The 18795-nt window shown below is 46.9% G+C and overlaps 8 protein-coding genes across 8 annotated transcripts; 4 read left to right on the top strand and 4 right to left on the bottom strand.

Annotated features, from left to right (window-relative positions):
* Positions 1-287: 287 nt before the first annotated feature.
* N7495_003140 (RNA-binding protein) lies at positions 288-1619 on the bottom strand (the record flags this gene model as incomplete). Its single annotated transcript, XM_057205809.1, has 4 exons — positions 288-1020; positions 1073-1265; positions 1319-1475; positions 1539-1619. The coding sequence occupies 4 exons, from the start codon at positions 1617-1619 to the stop codon at positions 288-290; spliced, it is 1164 nt and encodes a 387-aa protein (XP_057066416.1).
* Positions 1620-4192: 2573 nt separating this feature from the next.
* Positions 4193-4615, bottom strand: N7495_003139 (succinate dehydrogenase assembly factor 4; the record flags this gene model as incomplete). The annotated part of the gene is made up of 1 exon (XM_057205808.1): positions 4193-4615. One exon carries the CDS (start codon positions 4613-4615, stop codon positions 4193-4195), a length of 423 nt encoding a protein of 140 aa, XP_057066415.1.
* Positions 4616-5470: 855 nt separating this feature from the next.
* On the top strand, positions 5471-5805 carry N7495_003138 (uncharacterized protein; the record flags this gene model as incomplete). Its single annotated transcript, XM_057205807.1, has 2 exons — positions 5471-5635; positions 5695-5805. 2 exons carry the CDS (start codon positions 5471-5473, stop codon positions 5803-5805), a joined length of 276 nt encoding a protein of 91 aa, XP_057066414.1.
* Positions 5806-7622: 1817 nt separating this feature from the next.
* N7495_003137 (uncharacterized protein) lies at positions 7623-8191 on the bottom strand (the record flags this gene model as incomplete). Its single annotated transcript, XM_057205806.1, has 2 exons — positions 7623-7874; positions 8027-8191. 2 exons carry the CDS (start codon positions 8189-8191, stop codon positions 7623-7625), a joined length of 417 nt encoding a protein of 138 aa, XP_057066413.1.
* Positions 8192-9292: 1101 nt separating this feature from the next.
* On the top strand, positions 9293-10420 carry N7495_003136 (uncharacterized protein; the record flags this gene model as incomplete). Its single annotated transcript, XM_057205805.1, has 1 exon — positions 9293-10420. The coding sequence occupies one exon, from the start codon at positions 9293-9295 to the stop codon at positions 10418-10420; it is 1128 nt and encodes a 375-aa protein (XP_057066412.1).
* A 617-nt stretch (positions 10421-11037) lies between these two features.
* On the top strand, positions 11038-11792 carry N7495_003135 (uncharacterized protein; the record flags this gene model as incomplete). Its single annotated transcript, XM_057205804.1, has 4 exons — positions 11038-11266; positions 11327-11461; positions 11513-11599; positions 11662-11792. The coding sequence occupies 4 exons, from the start codon at positions 11038-11040 to the stop codon at positions 11790-11792; spliced, it is 582 nt and encodes a 193-aa protein (XP_057066411.1).
* Positions 11793-12249: 457 nt separating this feature from the next.
* N7495_003134 (L-lactate dehydrogenase (cytochrome)) lies at positions 12250-13852 on the top strand (the record flags this gene model as incomplete). The annotated part of the gene is made up of 3 exons (XM_057205803.1): positions 12250-12358; positions 12410-12723; positions 12776-13852. The coding sequence occupies 3 exons, from the start codon at positions 12250-12252 to the stop codon at positions 13850-13852; spliced, it is 1500 nt and encodes a 499-aa protein (XP_057066410.1).
* A 1857-nt stretch (positions 13853-15709) lies between these two features.
* On the bottom strand, positions 15710-18486 carry N7495_003133 (ATP-dependent Clp protease ATP-binding subunit; the record flags this gene model as incomplete). Its single annotated transcript, XM_057205802.1, has 2 exons — positions 15710-16318; positions 16420-18486. The coding sequence occupies 2 exons, from the start codon at positions 18484-18486 to the stop codon at positions 15710-15712; spliced, it is 2676 nt and encodes an 891-aa protein (XP_057066409.1).
* Between the last annotated feature and the right edge of the window lie 309 nt (positions 18487-18795).

Raw genomic sequence — 18795 nt, 5'->3', positions numbered from 1 at the left:
TGTTATCTGATAATTGCCTAAATCTTAAGGCTCCAACGGGGAATATTATTAGTAGATAGTGGTCTCTTCGTCAACTCCCATCACTTCCACTTAATCACAGATCTATAAACATTAACAGTTCCAACCTGACGATGCAGGTAATATCCTGAATTAAAAACTTGAAGCAAAGCCGACTATCTTATCTACTGAGTAAGGTAGCTTAATATACCTGGGCATCAACATTAATATGCAACAAGAAGTTAAATAAACCGTGAAGCTGACAAAGCCAAAACGAATCGAGGTAAGATTCAAGTCGGCGCAGAAACTGAAAGCATTTCCGAAGATCTGCTCCGTAATCCTGAGCCATCAACAACGAGAGGTTGATTAGGCTCAACAGGCTTCCTGAAAGAGACATCTTGGCCATACTCGCTATACTCCGAACCCCTGTCACAAGACACCAGATCCGGCAAATCAGTTTTCTCATGAGCTACAGTCTCATAGCTTCCACTTCGCTTGAAACCAGGGCGATTATTCATCTTCACGCGGATGTGAGCTCCCATGAACCTCATATTGTTTAGCATGGTCACGGCGCGCTTGGCATCTTCGGCACTGTGCATGATTGCATAGCCTAGGGCTTGGGTCGAGATATCAGACGTCGGGGTCACGCTACATTGCTCGACTATGCCAACGCCCTGTAACAGGCGCCGTAGGTCGGTGGCTGTTGCGGCTGCGGTGAGGTTTTGGACGTGCACTTCCCTCTGAGTCATATCGTAGATCGAGATGTTGGTGTCGGAATGGTTCCACAGTTTGTATGGCTCATAGCGCGAGTAGCCATCTGTGTAGTCGTGGCGAGATTGGCTGGGTGATACAGGGTATGGCATCATGCCCCAGCCGAGGGGTGCATCGTAATGCATCAGTGGAGAAGGCGGGAAGCAGTGTGTGGAATCCATCAATGGCATGAACTGTTGTGGTGGGATTGGCATTGGTGCCATCATTGGTGCATATTCAGAGTAAAAAGTTGAGGTTCTTGAATGGATGGATCTAGTAATTGTTAATTGAAGTTCTATCAACGGAGAGAGGTTGGGATTCGTACTCGGATGATACTGGTGAGGGAGGCATAGCCACATTGCCATGAGATCGGGGAGGAGTGGAATGACCTGACACATAGCCCTGGATCATGGCTGGTGGACTTCTTGTAGGTCCTGCGATAGGCTTCGTGGGAGCACTCGTGCGTGCTAGAGTCACGACCAAGCTTTGGCCCTCCCATCCGTTCGTTGATAATCGCTCTGCATATTCTGTCAGATTCAAATCTTAGCTCCACTGAAGAGCGAGAACGTACGATAGGTTCTCCATGCTTCATCCTCGTTTTTGACGATGATCTGTCCCAGCCCGGTAGGGAACCCGTGGCTGTCATCATATACTACGGCCTGGCGGATGTGTAGGGCTGTCTGTCGCACTAGATCTTTCAACTCTTGCCAGCGGCAATGAGCTGGGATCTTTTTTTCATTGTCAGTCCTTGGATTGCTCTGCGCAATGATGGAGGCATAAGATAAACTTACTCCTTGGAGAAATACTACGAATTCATCCTCCGACCTGCGTGATTTTTGCCCGCGGCCTTTCTCTCGGCCAAGGAATGGCATATTCCTGAGCGCTTCCGTTTAAGCACTGGTTCCACCCGTGGGACACGAGGGCTGTGCTAGGTATCCAAAGAGCAGTGCGGCTTGACTCGATATGCAATGGCAAATTTATTTATCGTCGGCGATCAATGCCCATATGAGATACCGAAAAGACCGATGTTGCGAAATAGTCGGTACTTTGATATTAGTTCAACCAGGATATCTTTCGGCCGGGTATGTAACTGCAAACAATGGCTTTGAATAGATCTGTATCTTCCAGTTAGGGTTTGTACAAGCGTTGAATAGTCAAAAGTCGTATAAGAAAGCATATAGATTCAGCGATCTTCGATTAAAGTCTGAAGATCATTCTGAATATAGCCAAATATCATGAACAGAAATATCCCCGGGGTAAAAAGAAAGCAAGGAAAATCAGAAATCGGCTTACCTAGTCTCTTTTTGTCAATGCAGGGCCAGCGAACTGATCAGACCGGTGAACTGCAAGGGTAAGAAATTATCACAGCCACGGCCTCAGTGAAGTCGAGACTTATAAGTGGATTGGAAAGGAAGTACGGGAAAAAACAAGAAAAAGAAATTACTCTCTACCACAGAAGCCCTGGAAGATATTTCACAGGTTCTTAGTGATGGGAACTATGGTAAGAATGAGAAATGCAAAGCAGAAGCGAGCACGCATGGACAAATAGAGAAGGTCGAGCAGCCGATACCCAGTCATATTAAGGATCAATAGCCTACTCCTATCTTCCCAGGTTCTTTCTGCGATATGTCATTTCTGTCAACCTTGGAAGATTTCAGCTCCTCCTGTCTCTGCAAATGCAATAAACCCCCCTTCGTCCCACCCATAGTTCCACCCGGTGATCTATTAATGCAGAGTGGACTTCACGGGTTTATTTTTCTTCTCTTTCAACTAGTTGTTGAGAGGTGTACAGAATGGATAGCCCAGGCCTCCCATCGGGTATCCCGTCTAAGTACTATGGGGCTTAGGGCATAGTGGGGTACCGGAAAACAGATCGCGATTTCCAATACCAGATACAGCGAGATACAGTTAGATACGGTGATACAGCTAGAATCTCTTAGCATTGCATAGGTAGTATTACACCGCTAGATCGAAATCAAAATGCGATATGTGGTGGGTCCTGGAGTTTCTCCACGGAGTATGAGTATATCAATCACATTTTGATTTTTATAATCTGCATGATCCATTCCATTAGCGCAGAACAGGTGTTTTCAGGCGGGGTCTTCAGCTACTAGCATTACCTAGCAACAGATCTAGCTTTGACTAAAATAAATAGATTGAAATCACGAAAAGGACGAAATAACCGGGAAGATCGGAGATCGGTGGATGGAAGATACAGGAGATCCTTGTTAATACGAGTCTGACAAGGCATTCCCCCCACTCAGTCAATTGGGTTTTTTGCTTTTTCAGGCGATCAATGATTACTAACATGTAAGTACAGAGAATGGAGTACCTGCAGCGATAAAATGTGATCGTGGCTGGCTGGTTGTGAGTGTAACGAGTCATGGTAAAGAAGATATACCAGATGGACCTATTTCCAACATTGGATGGCTCATAACTCGAGAATATAGTATTATATTGTTTGTCATTTTCTGCTATGTTCATTCATTAACCCTTTCAAGGGGTGCGGACATTTCAAATCTGCAGTTATCTCCAGCTAGGGCACGCCACGCTGGGACCCTGACACGCACAGACAATATGCCTGGGTGGCGGAAGTCGCTCCAGGCCTTCGTCACACTGCATCTCTTATCCATCCCATCCATGAGCTCTCGAGGGTTTGGACTAGGATCACCTATGGGAGCAGATATTTTGAGTTTGCAACAGCAAAGACTCTGCAGGTCCCAATAGAGTCTTGCCTGGGCGATCTTTGTGTTCCACCCATGCTGATCTGAAGATCTTTAAAATTGGTTGGAATTGTGAAATCATTGACCAGGATTTGTAATAGTTGCACCGTACTAGAAAAGGCTAACTAGTTAGTTATCTTTCCTCTCATCAGTCACGTGCTTTACGACTGAGCAAAACAGATAATGGCAATTGGAGCTCTAGTGGAGACCAAGTTGACACAATGAGGGGTAACTGCACACATGGAGTAATTTGAAGCGCGATGCGTGACATTTATGCTTTGAAGCAGAAAACTTGTACTTATAAGATAGCAGAATCTACGCAGATCGTGGCTGAATTATACCGAGGGGCAACCTGGAACTACCAAGGTAGACATAGTCATTACTTGAGCGGGAAAGCCCAAGGCAACGTGAGCTCAGGCAGCTTAGGCTGAGTTTCACTTGCCGCGCTACCCTATATTTAGTCGATAGACTCTATGCACTTTGTGATGTGCCATATAATAAGATTCATGAACATACATGTCAGTAGATACTGCAAATGTACCCAGCCGATCGAAATCAAGATGTCACTTCATAATCAAAAGCAAAGCGCAATGATTATCCAAAAAGAGTGTGGATAAGAAGGATCTATCGACAAATGATCCTGGGATTAATTCCAACGCCAACAATGCAGTGGTATACAAGTCAGTATACAAATTCGAGGGTTCGGTTTCGATGTCATCACATCAGAAATCAGTAACCCGCCCGCCATAACTCCAATCACCACCAGCACCCCATCTCAACGGTTCATTCTTCGGTCCACCAACCTCCCCAGTATTAGGATTTGTCTCGCCCTCAAATTCAGGCTTGAGTCCGGCCGGCGCATCAGGATGCAGCTCCTCACCACTACCGTTCACCTTGATCTCCGGTGTGGATTGTGGAGACTGATTGACCTGGGGTGTGCTGAAGGCACCAGTAGAACGGCGCTGAAGATCTTCGAAGATTTCCTGCTCTTCTTTTGGGAGGCGTGGAGGAGCTGGGCCTGTGGCAAATGGGATTGCGGACTTGCTGTCGTCACCGCGCAGGACGGATGTGGTTGAAAGCGGTCGGGCAGCGAGCTGGACGGTTGAAGGGATGCGCGCGCGAAGTAGAGATAGGCAGTACGGCATTGTGATGTAAGGGGTCATGGACATATATGGATGGGATAGTGATTCGGGTTGAATTGTACCCGTAATTCTCGGACCGAAAAGCCTCAACTCGATATGCACTAGTCCTAATTAGGGAGGAGGCATATACCGAGGTCCAGCCCAACCAACACCAGCTCTAAGATTTATAGAGAAAGAGCTGGATTTGGAGATAGAGTATATATAGAGTGGTGTTGGCTAATGTAAGCTTGATGGATGAAGTTCAGGACCTCGTGAATTAATCGTGCATACGAGATGATGAGATCCAGTGCTACTTACAACATATGAGTTCTTCCAACACTGACCACATGTGAGTTACATCCCGATCCCGGGGTATGATTTCGAATCCCGATGAAGCATATTTCACTTGAAGACCTCGAGAATACATTAATCTAGCCGGGAACCCCCGAGTAAGACGACATTCTAGAACACATGCATTGACGGCAACTGTTTACCAAATCCGGCGATGAAGAAATGTCCAATCAAACCCCGATCAAGGACTAATTGTCTGGCCAAATGGTTCATATCATCATAGACTCTGAAACTGCCAAAAAGGGGTCAACCTAAACAGAAAAAACGACCAATTATAAAATTAGAACTAGACGTCAAAAAGCGGTTGCTAAATAGCGGAACCACGGTAGCCATGAGTTCTATGCCACTTCCATGTGGCTTACCCCGCCAGGATATTGACTTATTATCTAGAAATGCCATGAATCAGTGGTTTTACGACGAATACGATTCTCGATGTAACGGCTTTATATGGCGGTACAATCCCCACTGTTTTTAGAAAAACTCATCACTTAAAATTGAAACGTGCATTCTCAATGCACGATTGGTGGAATGGAAAGCTGGCAAGAGGGCAGAGAGCCGTGCGGCAAAGCCTTTATTGCTGCTTGTGTAGTGCTCTCTGTGGTGCAGATTATGGTCGTCGCAGCACGTTTCTACACACGACATAAGAAACGAATACTGTACGGCTTAGATGACTACTTGGTTCTTTTTGCTCTGGTACATCATGCCCCTCTAAACATGTCTTGACCCGGAAGCTAATGCTAATTCTCACGTAGATTGCGAATATTGCTAAAGCTATCCTCTACATTGTCAGTAAGTTCTTCAACCTTTCCACGGCCCTTGAGCACAGCTGGCTGACTTGCCACAGTGGTGAAGAACGGACTTGACGATACTACTGAGGATCTGGTCGACAAAATTTCTGTTCGAAAGGTATTAGCAGCCTTATATCATACTCATCCAAGCGAGGCTGATAAAAGATCAGTCCATTATAGCCATAGAAATCCTCGACATACCACTAACAATAACACCGGCAAAACTCTCCATCCTCCTCCTCTATATCCGTATATTCCCCGTACGAAAATTCCAAATATTTGCCTACGTGATAGGATCACTGGTCCTAGCAAAAGGCATCGCAGCATTCTTCGAAACCATCTTCCAGTGCCACCCAATTTCGTATGTTGTGCAGATGGGGACTTCAGGCGGGTCCTGTATTAATCAAGCTATGGTATATCGCTATTTTGGTTCCTGCAATTTTATCACTGGAACTTGTATTCTTATCATGCCACTTCCTCTGATTTGGAAGTTGCATATGCCAGGGACACAGAAGATCGCTTTGACAGCGATTTTCTTACTTGGCTCATTGTAAGTTTGCCCTTGCTTTGCAGTTTAGTCGAATGATATTAACGAGTATGTGATAGTGGAGTTGGGGCTAGTATTCTGCGACTTGTGGGCTCTTTCAGTATGGGCTCATTAGAGTTCAACAACGTGAGCTGTAAGTCCCTAACGTTCCGAATTTGACCCGTGTTTGAATCAATTCCTAACGCATTCAATAGGGTTTCCTGTCCGATTGGCAGTCCTCACAATCATAGAAGGCGCACTCCTAATAATCGCCCTCTGCATGATAACCATCTGGCCTCTTTTCGTCCAGTTCTCCACTCATCGTCTCTTTTCCACTCCATTCTGTCGTCGATCTCAAACATCCCATACTTCGCAACATAGAGCTTGGTATACGATGACCCAGATGCATGACTCTACAAAAGCAAATCATAGGAGCTCGCGTGAGAAGACGGAATCTTCACTTTCGCTAATTGATCTGGAAGATCAGCGGATATAGATAGGTATGGTCGTTGACGATGAACGACCTGGGGTTTATTATGAGCGAAAGTATTACTAGAATACAAATTTTTATAGATCATAAATTCAAATGGTCAACAACTGTCGGAACATGGATATTGCAATCATGCAATACCATAAACCTGGAACGGAACAAACAGACCCCCAAGTCACGGGGAACAACTATATTAGGAACTCAAGTAGCTACATGAATCGAACACATTTCACACCACTTTGTACAACCTATATACTAAGAATCTAGGACGAACCATACCCTTTTCCAGTGTGTATAGTGCAACTTGTGAACCCTGTCCTTTCAACGTAGTTGATCGACAACAACCTTGGAATTCCGAGGCTCGTTTGCTGTAGTTGTATACCAAGAGAATAACCAATTTTTTGACAGGTAAGAGATGTTCATCAACGCTGGATCGTAATTCTTTCTCTCGGTAGGGTTGAGTATCCTGATATGGAAATAAATATGAACAAACCAACGTCTTAATAGGCGTATTTGAAGCCAGGCTGTTAGTACTTAGATGAGTAGGTCGGTCACAAAAGAAAGATAGGATACCACTCCTTCAATCACTTTGAAGCCCATCTCTTGCTGTCGATTGATAAGATAAATGTGAACAGTAAAAGCTCTAAAGATAGCCGCTATCAGCAGGTGCAACCTATCAAATGAGCTCTTCGTCCACAAAGCAAAACAAAAATCCAAGCATGACACATACCCGATGGAAACCCAAACTACAGTTTGATAGAGCGGTGCCTCCTGCTAGCGCACTATGAAACTCCCAGTCACACCATCAAGACTATTAAAAGCCGTGACGGCAGCCGCGGTGGCAGCGTGCTTCCACCCCTCGACAAAATTGTTAGCCTAGAACGCATTAAGTGCAGCCCAGTTTGAGACGTAGGCGCCTGTAGATAGGAAGGTGACTATGTATCGCACGGTGACTTGTGTCGATTGTGAAAGGCCAAACATTATGAAGCTATTTGTTAGAAAGAGGGCGGTCGAAACAAGATTGAGCAGGAAGAACATCACTGCAAATCCATGGATCTTGGTATCGGCAAAGATAGAAAGCAGCGCACTCCATGAGAATAGCTTGAGTATCATATCTGCGCGACCATCCTTAATGCGATGCCACGTGAGCCTCGTCTTCACACAGGGAGTAAAAGCTGCTGCTCGCGTTTCCGGGAAAAATCTAATATCGACCAGTAGGTGGCGATCCATAGAACACAGGAAATAAGCCCTTGAACCAAATACATTTAGCATCAACCCACCAGACTGGCGACGCCGTCTAAGTGATTGAGACCGAAACTGACGATGTTTGCCGTTGTGAGGCCGAGGACACCACCCGACTGCAGGAGGACGAATCGGAGCTGCTGTTCGCGCCGGGGGAACCAAGTGCTGATGAGGTAAGTCAGGCCGGAGTAGATGCCCGGCATGGCGATGCCGAGTAAGATCATAAGGCAATCATTTGGCGCCATGTGTGAATGAACACGGTGCATACGGTGAGCAGTCCAAAGATGAATGTGATTATGGCAAACGAGATCCGTGAACCGACGAAACGGACGGACTGTTACTGTGCATGGTAGCTGGAAACCCACGCTTCCAATTGTAAAGATGAAGATTGAGATTTAGTAGCGAGACCCCTGGGCTAGGCCGGGGTCTGTCAGCATTTTTGTCGCTGCGGCTGATGACAGGATGTCTGAGTCTAATAGGTTAAAGCTACACAGCAGACCTGTGATGCTGCAGAGGCGCAGGTCTACTTTCCATCGGACCGTTTTCTCTAGGATTGTCCCCTGGATCATGCTCAAGATCTGAATCCTCGTCGGAGGTTCCTCTCTGATCTAGACACGGATGATCAGTCGATATAGCCTTAGAACTCATGGCTGATGGAAGATTGATATCAGCCCTGGAGCAATTGGACTGAACTGATTCTCCGAAATGATTAGAAACTGGCCGAAGCGACTGGACTTTAGTTTGCAGATCTCGGAGACAAGCATTCCAAGCTCCTTGACCAATAGACTGCAGTCATGATTTAGCGTGGATCTTAGTTCAATCATGCGGGGTAAGCTAGGTATTAGAGATGTGTCTCTTCACATTTAGGGAGGAATGAACTCAAGGTAAAGTATTATTATTTGTGAAAGGTACAGTGAAGTGAATGAAGCTGATTACATAACTAGGTAATATTCTACGGTTAGGAAGTTGTAGGAGATTGGACTCAGTCGCGATTGGTAGGTTATATACTACATCGACGGCTATATACTCCCGCCAAAACAACAATTGCCGTTACAAAATACAAAGGAGATGAAATGAAAAAAGAGGACTACATTTGAATGAGATGAATGTATAATATGAAACCTTAAACAGATATTGAATTGAACCGAAGATCTCGGGTTAAGGGACGAACTAGTAAGCGTGATAGGGTTCGGGTGAATGGAGTAGAAAGTGTGGAATAATAAACTTGGGACTTTGCCTTCTCCTGTTCCTCTACACTCTTCTTCCCACCTTCCCTCTTCCACTCTCCATCCCTTTCAGAAAATATGACTGAACTGCCCAGCCCCCCCAACCCTCGTCTACTACTTCAACCATTACTCGCATGTTTACCCACGGCCTCTGTCTCTCCTCGCCCACCGCCAGCCCTCCTACCTCTCCTCTCACCAATTTTACGCCAGCGGGTCCAAATCCTCACCTCCCTCTCAACATCCAATGAGTCATGGCTGCGACTACTTTGCTGGGATAATGCCAAAGCAGAACGCCTGCAAACTCTGATCGACGGCGCAAATTTCGAGCCCCACCCCTCCTCCGGCGAAATAGAGCTCTCAGACGATCTTCCCGTGTCATATAAGCGGATCGACGACGAAACACTACGTTCGCAGGTACTGGTGACCGAGTTTAATCTAGTGGTCATCTATCTATGGTGTCCGACGGACGACACGGGCGGGGGTCCAGCCTGGCGCATTGCGGAGCTACTCCCGCACGACGACCCCGTGGATGAACCCGAATGGGCGCCGACAATGAGCGACGCAAACATCCAAACAAACACCAAAATCCAGGAAAGCTCAGTGCAAGCTACAGGCAGTGAGCCGGAGCAAGTAAAAGAAAGCAACGACCAGGAGCAACAGGATGATGATGACTATTGGGCGCAATACGACGCAACTCCAAGCCGCACTCCCGGCCCAGGTGCCAGTACACCGAATAAGTCGGCCGGTCCGGCAGGTCAATCGGAAGCATCATATTTCTCACAATATGGCGACGTACAGCCAGCAATGGATAGTCACGATCCATCAGAGGAACAATCTGAAATCGGCCCGTCCTCGCTCGGCGGTGATATGCTCGCCAGTCTCCTGCGGAAACAAATCAATGGATTGGACGAGCAGGAGAAGCCACGGACGAACGGTTATGCCTCTGGTGACATGCTAAATACCGAGGGTGCTAGACGGCTAAGTCACCCGCGGCCGGAGTCTGCATCCTCGAATAACTCTGCCGTCGCGAAACTGGAAGATAAAGCTGAGAGCCAGTCTAATCATGAGGTTGGAGTCAAGCAACATATTGGGACGAGTATCAAAAGTCTGTTCCGTCTTGCTAAGGCTTCTGGGATTTCCCGGAATGAATTTGAGTCTATGGTGCAAGTCGAATTGGAGTTATTGAAGGTTACAGATCAGGATTGATCAAGATAGAATGTAAATATGAGTAATGTGACGATTATGATTATTGTCCTTGATATTGAGTCTTTTGTACAGAATTCGTAGACTGCTAAGATACTAGTCTGTAATTCAGTATTTCAGATATCAATATCAAAATCAATAATCAATAATCTTTTGGATGATATTGGCCGAGTGGATGAAAATAGTGGCAAGATTACTAGCCTGGGTGAGTTATCATCTCATTCCGCCATACAGCAGTCTCATCAAATCGATCAATGCATATTCCTTTATAGATATCTTAACTGAATAGTCATAACCAGTTTAGTTGACTATAACCAGTTGACTCTCCAGAAAATGCATGACTAATGCATGACTAATATGATGTCATGCACAACTATCAAGGCAAGTGAAAAGGAGAATAGAACTGCTAACTGCAGAACGTAGGATCAGTTAGATATCGCAACAGTCACTGAGCAGGTACTAGGCACTCTAGCCAAAGTGGAATTGACAGTCCACACTGAAGATAGTCGCGGACTACAGCTTGCCGAAAATAGCTTGTTCCCCCAACAATCCCTTTCCGCCTTCCACCAATACACAGAATAACCTCACCGTTATAAAATCTCCAACGAGATAGTGAAAAAATGCTCTCCACTCACTGGCTCCCAGCTGCACGGGTCAACCTGGCCAAAACCAGGAAATTCTCACTAATATCCACCCATACCTCATTCCCAGCGACCATGTATCGCTTCCAACTACATCGGAAAGCGACACTATACGACGCACGCGAAGAGGAGAGTCGTCGCACCAAGGATGGAATCCAAGTTTCTGATGACGGATTGGTTCACGCCGCGATCTCAAAGTCAAGTCCCTGTAAGAGAAAATCCGGACCTTGAATTGGCATTATAGCTCTGATCTAACCATTTTCACAAGACTCCAATGGGCCAGTTTTCATGCCGAATACTCGCCTGATGCAGCAGATGCTCCGGTTTGATTACGATCGCTATCTTGATGATGTAGCTGATGGGAAGTGTGTGTTGGATCCTGTCGTTGTCCGCATTGAGCGAGGTATGTATCATCAAGCTGCTATAAGGAAACTAAGTTGATTGTTATTGGTAGGTACTTCCATCCCTGACTCGTTGGCTTTGTGGCGCGAAGGTGCTTCTCGCTTCTCGCTGCAGCCTTCAAGTCCCATAGAAGTGGAAAGTAAGTACTCTGTCCTTTATCATTGAAATTGTATGTTTGAGTGGGTGACTGACCATGACTAGAGCTTAATGATTTGCTGAGTGGGCTCTATGAGACTTCTGCTACTGTACTTGATGCAGGGGAATTTGTTGAGAAGTATCCTTACCGGGAGAGTATTTTTGATAAAGATGAGCAGGCTTGGATGAAGGCTTAGATCTTGTCCTTAATGACCGACTGGGTGCAATTGGAAGATGGACATTTATGTTCTTTGATGGAGTATGTGTACAAATATGTATTGGAAACTCGATATAAAATTGATATAAAATGGAATGTAATCCGAGCATCATAACTGGTCAGACCCACTTGAGCCGAGGTAATCAGCTAACTACGAGTACTATGTAACGAGCTGACATTTATGCACACTTTTTAATAATGGAACAATCCAATAATCAAAATGCTCATCTTTACATGCAATCATAGTTTCGAACCTCAAGTATCTCTTCAAAAATAGATGTTGCGACTTCACATTGACGCCATCGAGTCGGCCGAGAAGCTGCACCCGAAACCTTGAAACTAAAGCTTTTCGGGTTAACTTGAGCCGAGGTTCCTTTAAACGACATCAATCTGCTTCTTTCCTAATACACTAAATACACCATTCACATCCTCTAGCCATGTCAAAAGCCAAGCTAACTGGCGCCGTTGTCGCCGAGCACAACACAAAAGACTCATGTTGGGTGATCGTGCACGGCAAAGCATACGATGTAACCGATTTTCTACCCGGTAAGCACCACACGACCCTCAAGTAAAAGTCCACAAACTAACAACACCCAGAACATCCCGGTGGGCAGAAGATTATCCTAAAGTATGCCGGCAAAGATGCGACCGAAGCCTTCGAACCAATTCACCCACCCGACACCCTAGACAAATACCTCGATAAATCCAAGCACCTCGGCGAAGTGGACATGGCCACAGTCGAGCAGGAAGAGAAGGAAGTTGACCCTGAAGAAGCTGCACGCCTGGAGCGCATAAAGGCCATACCCCCTCTCGCAGCATGCTACAACCTGATGGATTTCGAGGCTGTGGCGCGGCGTGTTATGAGGAATACGGCGTGGGCATACTACTCCAGCGGAGCCGATGATGAAATAGTGCGCTCAACCTCTCCCTCCTTATAAAATATCTTTATACTAAACTTCGCAGACATTACGAGAGAACCACACCGCATTCCACAAAATCTGGTTCCGCCCCCGAGTGCTAGTAGACGTCGAAAACGTAGACCTATCCACAAAAATGCTAGGAACAAAAGTATCTATTCCATTCTACGTGACAGCGACAGCACTCGGAAAATTGGGCCACCCAGAAGGCGAAGTGGTCCTCACAAAAGCAGCACATGCACACGACGTAATCCAGATGATACCCACTCTAGCCTCCTGCTCCTTCGATGAGATCGTCGACGCAAAACAGGGCGATCAGGTTCAATGGCTACAGCTTTATGTGAACAAAGACCGCGAAATCACGCGCAAGATCGTTGCGCACGCCGAGGCGCGCGGGTGTAAGGGTCTCTTTATTACTGTCGATGCGCCGCAGCTTGGGCGGCGCGAAAAGGATATGCGCTCTAAATTTTCGGATGCCGGATCCAATGTGCAGGTTGGTGATGATGGGGTTGATCGGTCGCAAGGTGCTGCTAGGGCCATTTCGTCTTTTATTGATCCAGCGCTTTCCTGGAAGGATATTCCTTGGTTTAAGTCTATTACTAAAATGCCTATCGTGCTGAAGGGCGTGCAATGTGTTGAGGATGTACTGCGCGCTGTTGAGGTTGGCGTTGATGGCGTCGTGCTTTCAAATCATGGTGGAAGACAGCTTGAGACGGCCCGGTCTGGCATTGAGGTGCTGGCTGAGGTTATGCCCGCTCTGCGTGAGCGAGGCTGGGAGAAGCGCATTGAAGTCTATGTTGATGGCGGTGTGCGTCGCGCGACAGATATCCTGAAGGCACTCTGCCTCGGCGCGAAGGGCGTTGGTATTGGACGGCCGTTCTTGTATGCCATGTCTTCTTACGGGCTTGACGGTGTCAACCGCGCTATGCAGCTGTTGAAGGATGAGATGGAGATGAATATGCGGTTGATTGGTGCGACTAGTGTTGAGGAGTTGAGTCCTAGTTTCTTGGATACGAGGGGTCTGCTGGCTGGTCATTCTGGTTCTATTCCTTCTGATACTTTGGGCTTGAATGTTTATGATCCGCTTGAGGCACCGAGATTTAACGAGAAGGCTAAATTATAGGGCTTAGCAGATAGATTTTTGAAGATCGCATTTGTATATATCCATTACTATACTTGTTATCTTCTGTTTCAGTTGAAAGTACATATGGAATAATTGAACATAACCCCTGACTGCGTAAAGGTTGATTAACATTTCATGCGTAGTATTGTTCTTGTCTACATATTAAGCCAAAGAATTGTTGTTGGTGAGCGTATTTTAATATAGAGCTGTTCGCGATAGTCGTTTTGCGATGACCAACCTAGATTTTCCATTCCTGCGCAGCTCGTAATGCTGCAAGTATTCTACCCCAATGATGATTGTATCGATGATATCCATCATGTTGATTTGGGGTTCAAAGTTGGTCTCAGCGTCTCGCTTCCATTTTCACTACTGCTACTGACCGCGCGCCTCTCTTCGCGCCGTTGTTAGTCAGCTATATATGGAGGCGTGCGCTGCTGCCACTGTGAAATCCTGGATCATCTGATTAGTGATGTGGCTTTGGATGGCCTGCGTCACTGTAGGCATTAAATTCATTGATCCTCGCTGTCTCTTCAAACTCCAAGAATGCATTCCAAGTGCAATTGGTTGAAAACGTCTTCAAGACCTAGCCATCTTCTCGTACAATCCAAAACAAGGCTTGGTCAGGACCTTTCTGTCTGAATGGGCTGTTTATTAGTAGAATACAAATGAGAGCGTTTGTGGATTATAGTATGTGGTGAAAGTTGAAAAGTAAAGAAGTACAGAGACAAAGCTCTACCGAGGGTGTCTCCCACGCTGACAGTAGGGTCGAAACCTGCTTCTTCGCATCATCTTTGGAGATAATGCTGGCTGTACCATCCTCATCCGACCGGAAAGCTCAATTCATAGGGCCTACTTCCAGCCCTGGTATCCAACCCATCTCATCCATTGGAAATGAAGGGATCGATCGTTTCACCACACTTGGTTGAGATTCGATAGCACCTGGTCAGAAAAAAACAAACAGACTTGTTAAATCCTTTATGTCTCCAGAAGGTCAACATATTTTAGCCTTGAAGGTTTTGCCATTAAGCACGGAGATATGAGGCAACCTCATGACAGCAAAGTCTCAAAATGATCACCCGCACAGATCAACAATAACGACAACACATCTGCTTTTGGTCATATCAAGTAGTTGCTAAACGCTTTGACTCCGGATTGGAGGCCATGTAAAGGAAGATTGAACTTGGTTGGTTGTAAATTTAATTATGCGGTTGAGGCAAGATAACGTGAGAGGGAAGTACAGCTAGTAAAGTGAAAGTAACGAAGTGAAGTGAAGGTTGGAAGGCAAGTGCAAAGTGACTAAAGTGAGCCTTGGTAACTCACGTCGACTGTGAAAATGAGGGTAATTATGAAAACTTGGAAGTAAAGTAGGAATAAGATGTGGTGATCCCTTCTGGGATTCTGTGAAGGACAGTTTCAGGCGATCTATCTCAACTTCAAAAATTGGTGATTTTATCCATAGATTCTATCGAAAGTCTATGTCAATGATCGAACAATTTGTACCTATATACCTAGATAGATATTGCATATGAGAGTTACGTACTGGTAAAAGACTACTGTTTCTATAATTTCATTTGAATTGGAATGAATTCATATTGATTGAATCACAATTGGATGCTATGCAACAAGTGTAAAGAAAAGCTAGCCCAAAAGACCGACTCCAGAAAAAGCAGTAAGAGGATTGATTAAATACAAAAAGGTCCAATAATATGCCAGGTAATATGTGTATATATAATCGCTGAATCAATGCTGAAGTGTAAATATGATCGAAGTGAAAAATATGACGGTTCAAAAGGCTCAAAGGGCGCCGTTAACAAGTTTAGTTTTTTCCAGTCGGTTTAACCGTGGAGGTTAAGCCACTTAATCATCGTAAAGATCTTCATCAAGGACGTCCTCCATCTCGGCGGTGGAGTCGTCAGAATCGATCATCTCTTCGTCCTCGTCGTCACTGTTTTCGTGATTGGGTAGAACGTCAATGCGACCATCAATCAAAACGACATGAGCCACCTCGCCATCCCGGATGCTACCCCGCAGAATGAGAACAGCAAGGCGGTTGAGAACTTCCCTCTCAATGAGACGGCCAAGGGGACGAGCACCATAAGCAGGGGAGTAGCCCGCGTCGCCAAGGTAATCCTTGACTTCCGGAGTACATTCGAGGAAAACATTGCGGCCGTTGTGTTCGAGGCGCTTCTGAACCTCAGAAATACGGAGGTCAACAATCTTGCGGATCTCCTTCTTGGTGAGCCGGTTGAAAATAACAGTGCTGGAGATACGGTTTAGGAACTCCGGGAGGAAATAGTTGCGGAGTGCGCCCATGACTGCCTCTCGAGTTCGAGGGTCGATGCGGCCATCCTTGGTGGTAGGATTTGCAAGGTATTCAGCACCCAAGTTGGAGGTCATGACGACAATGCAGTTTTTAGCGTCTACGATGCGGCCCTGTCCGTCGGTGATACGACCATCGTCCATGAGCTGCAGAAGAACGGTTAGGACTTCTTTCGCGGCCTTTTCAATTTCGTCGAAAAGCAGAATGGAGAAGGGGCGACGGCGCAAGCTCTCAGTCAGCTGGCCACCGGCATCGTGGCCGACATAGCCAGGGGTGCACCGATCATTCGGCTGAGCGAATGACGTTCCTGGTACTCAGACATATCGAAGCGAATCATCGACTTGGGATCGTCGAAGAGGAATTCAGCCAGTGCTTTGGTGAGAAGTGTCTTACCAGTACCAGAAGGACCACAGAACAAGAAGCTGGGAGGCGAGTTGGGGTTGCTCAGGCCTGAGCGCTGCAGTCTTATTGCGTTGGAGACAGAGACGACAGCCTCTTTTTGGCCCACCACAAGCTTGGCCAGGTGCTTCTCCATGTTGAGTAGCTTGTCCTTCTCGGTTGTCTTAAGTCTGGTGACAGGAATGCCGGTCCATCGACCGACAATCTCGTTGATCTGGTCGGGACCAACAGCATCAGCTAGCAAGGCTTCGCCGCCATCGCCGCTGTTGGCGCGGCGTTCGGCATCAGCGCGGGCTCGATCAGCCTCGAGCCGCGCGATAAGGTTCTTGGTTTCGGGGATGGCGTAGTATTCAAGATCGGCAGCAGTTTGAGTATCACCCATGCGCTCAGCTTCATCTCGCTTGACCTTGAGGGAGTCAAGTTTGATTTTGGCGTCTTGAACTTCCTTGCTGCGCAACTTCTCGTTTTCATATTTTTCACGCATGGGGCGTAGTTCCTCCGCGACATTGGCAGCTTCTTGCTTGGCTGCCTCGAGACGGGCCTTGGAGGCATCATCCTGCTCACGCTCCAGAGCGTGAATTTCAATTTGGAGTTGACGATGCTTTCGCTCAAGGGTATCCAGCGCCTCTGGTTCGGACTCGCGGGTGACTCGGACAGCGGCGGCAGCTTCATCGATCAAGTCGACAGCTGAGTCAGGAAGGCGACGAGCTGTCAGGTAGCGCGAGGCAAGAGTAGCGGCAGCGACGATGGCACCGTCAAGAATGTTGACACCGTGGTGAACTTCGTACTTTTCTTTCAGACCGCGAAGGATGGAGATGGTCTCGGTGACTGTGGGCTCCTTGACCAAGACTTGCTGGAATCGTCGCTCGAAAGCCTGATCTTTCTCAATGTACTTTCGGTATTCGCTCAGCGTTGTGGCACCAATGCAGTGCAATTGACCACGTGCCAACATAGGCTTGAGGAGGTTGGCAGCGTCCATGCCACCATCGCCGCTGGATCCAGCACCCATGAGGAGATGGATTTCATCGACGAACAAAACTATGGGGTCCTTGGATTCTTCGATTTCCTTCAACACACCCTTCATGCGCTCTTCGAATTCACCACGGTACTTGCTGCCAGCAACCAAGGAGCCGACATCCAGGGAGAGCAGCCGACACTGAGCAAGGTTGGCTGGAATGTCGGCGTTTACAATACGGCGAGCAAGACCTTCGACAATGGTAGTCTTACCCACACCGGGCTCACCAATCAGAACGGGGTTGTTCTTGGTACGACGACTGAGGATTCGAATGACTCGGCGAATTTCCTCTTCACGTCCAATAACAGGGTCGATCTTACCCTCGCGAGCAAGGGCAGTCATGTCGATGGTGAATTTCTTGAGGTTTTCATTTTCGCTTTCGGCATCGGCCGTTTTGGAGTCCACCCGCTTAGTGCCGCGAATCTGTTGAACGGCGGCGTCGATCAAACTGAGCTTGGGAATATTGGCATCGGCGAGCGCTCGTTCTACTTGGCTGTCCTGTGCGACGGCCTGAATCAAGTGATCGACAGCTACAAAGCTATCTTTCTGTGTCTTGGACAAATCGGTGGCTTTCCGAATAACCTTGGCGAGCTGTGGGGAAACGCTGACTGTTTCTGGTGGAGGGTTCTGGCTGGGCATGCGAACCAATAGCTTCATCAATGACCGATCCAAAAGTTGGGGGTCACCGTGCGCACGCTCTACAACCTGACGGAACAATGGTGCAGATGAGTCGCCATGTGAAGAATGGCCTACAGGGGCCTGTTCTGACTCTTCTTGGGGGTTAAGCAGTGAGACTGCCAGATGGAGAGGGAGGATTTGAGAGTGGGCATATTGTTCGGCCAGGGCGTTGGAATCCAACAAGGCCTTGTTGGCGCGGTCTGTAAATTGGGCACCGTTCATTGTTTAGAGGGGGGGGAAAAAATTCGCTAATATGAATGCCAGATGATTTTTGGGTAGAATGCGTTGGAGATGAGAAGGTAGTTGACTTTTATGGTAAGATTTTAGAATGAGCCTACTAGAAAGATGATGAAAGAGGAATAAATAAGTGTTGAAGTTCCAAGGTTGGGCGGCCCCTCAGTACGTCATGATCAATCTACCCGCTGCTACTGGATGCTCCTGGCCCCGACTATCTTCTACCGCCTTCCACAATGGTCTAGAACGTGCCAAGTATCATACGGTAAAAGCCACGTGATTCCAGTGGTTTCTAGA

The sequence above is a fragment of the Penicillium taxi genome, assembly GCF_028828555.1.
Source record: "Penicillium taxi strain IBT 34144 chromosome Unknown utg000002l_segment0_segment0, whole genome shotgun sequence".
In the NCBI taxonomy this organism is placed as follows: Eukaryota; Fungi; Ascomycota; class Eurotiomycetes; order Eurotiales; family Aspergillaceae; genus Penicillium; species Penicillium taxi.
The sequence above is the reverse complement of the archived record's forward strand: the minus strand, read 5'-3'. Positions and strand labels throughout refer to the sequence as shown.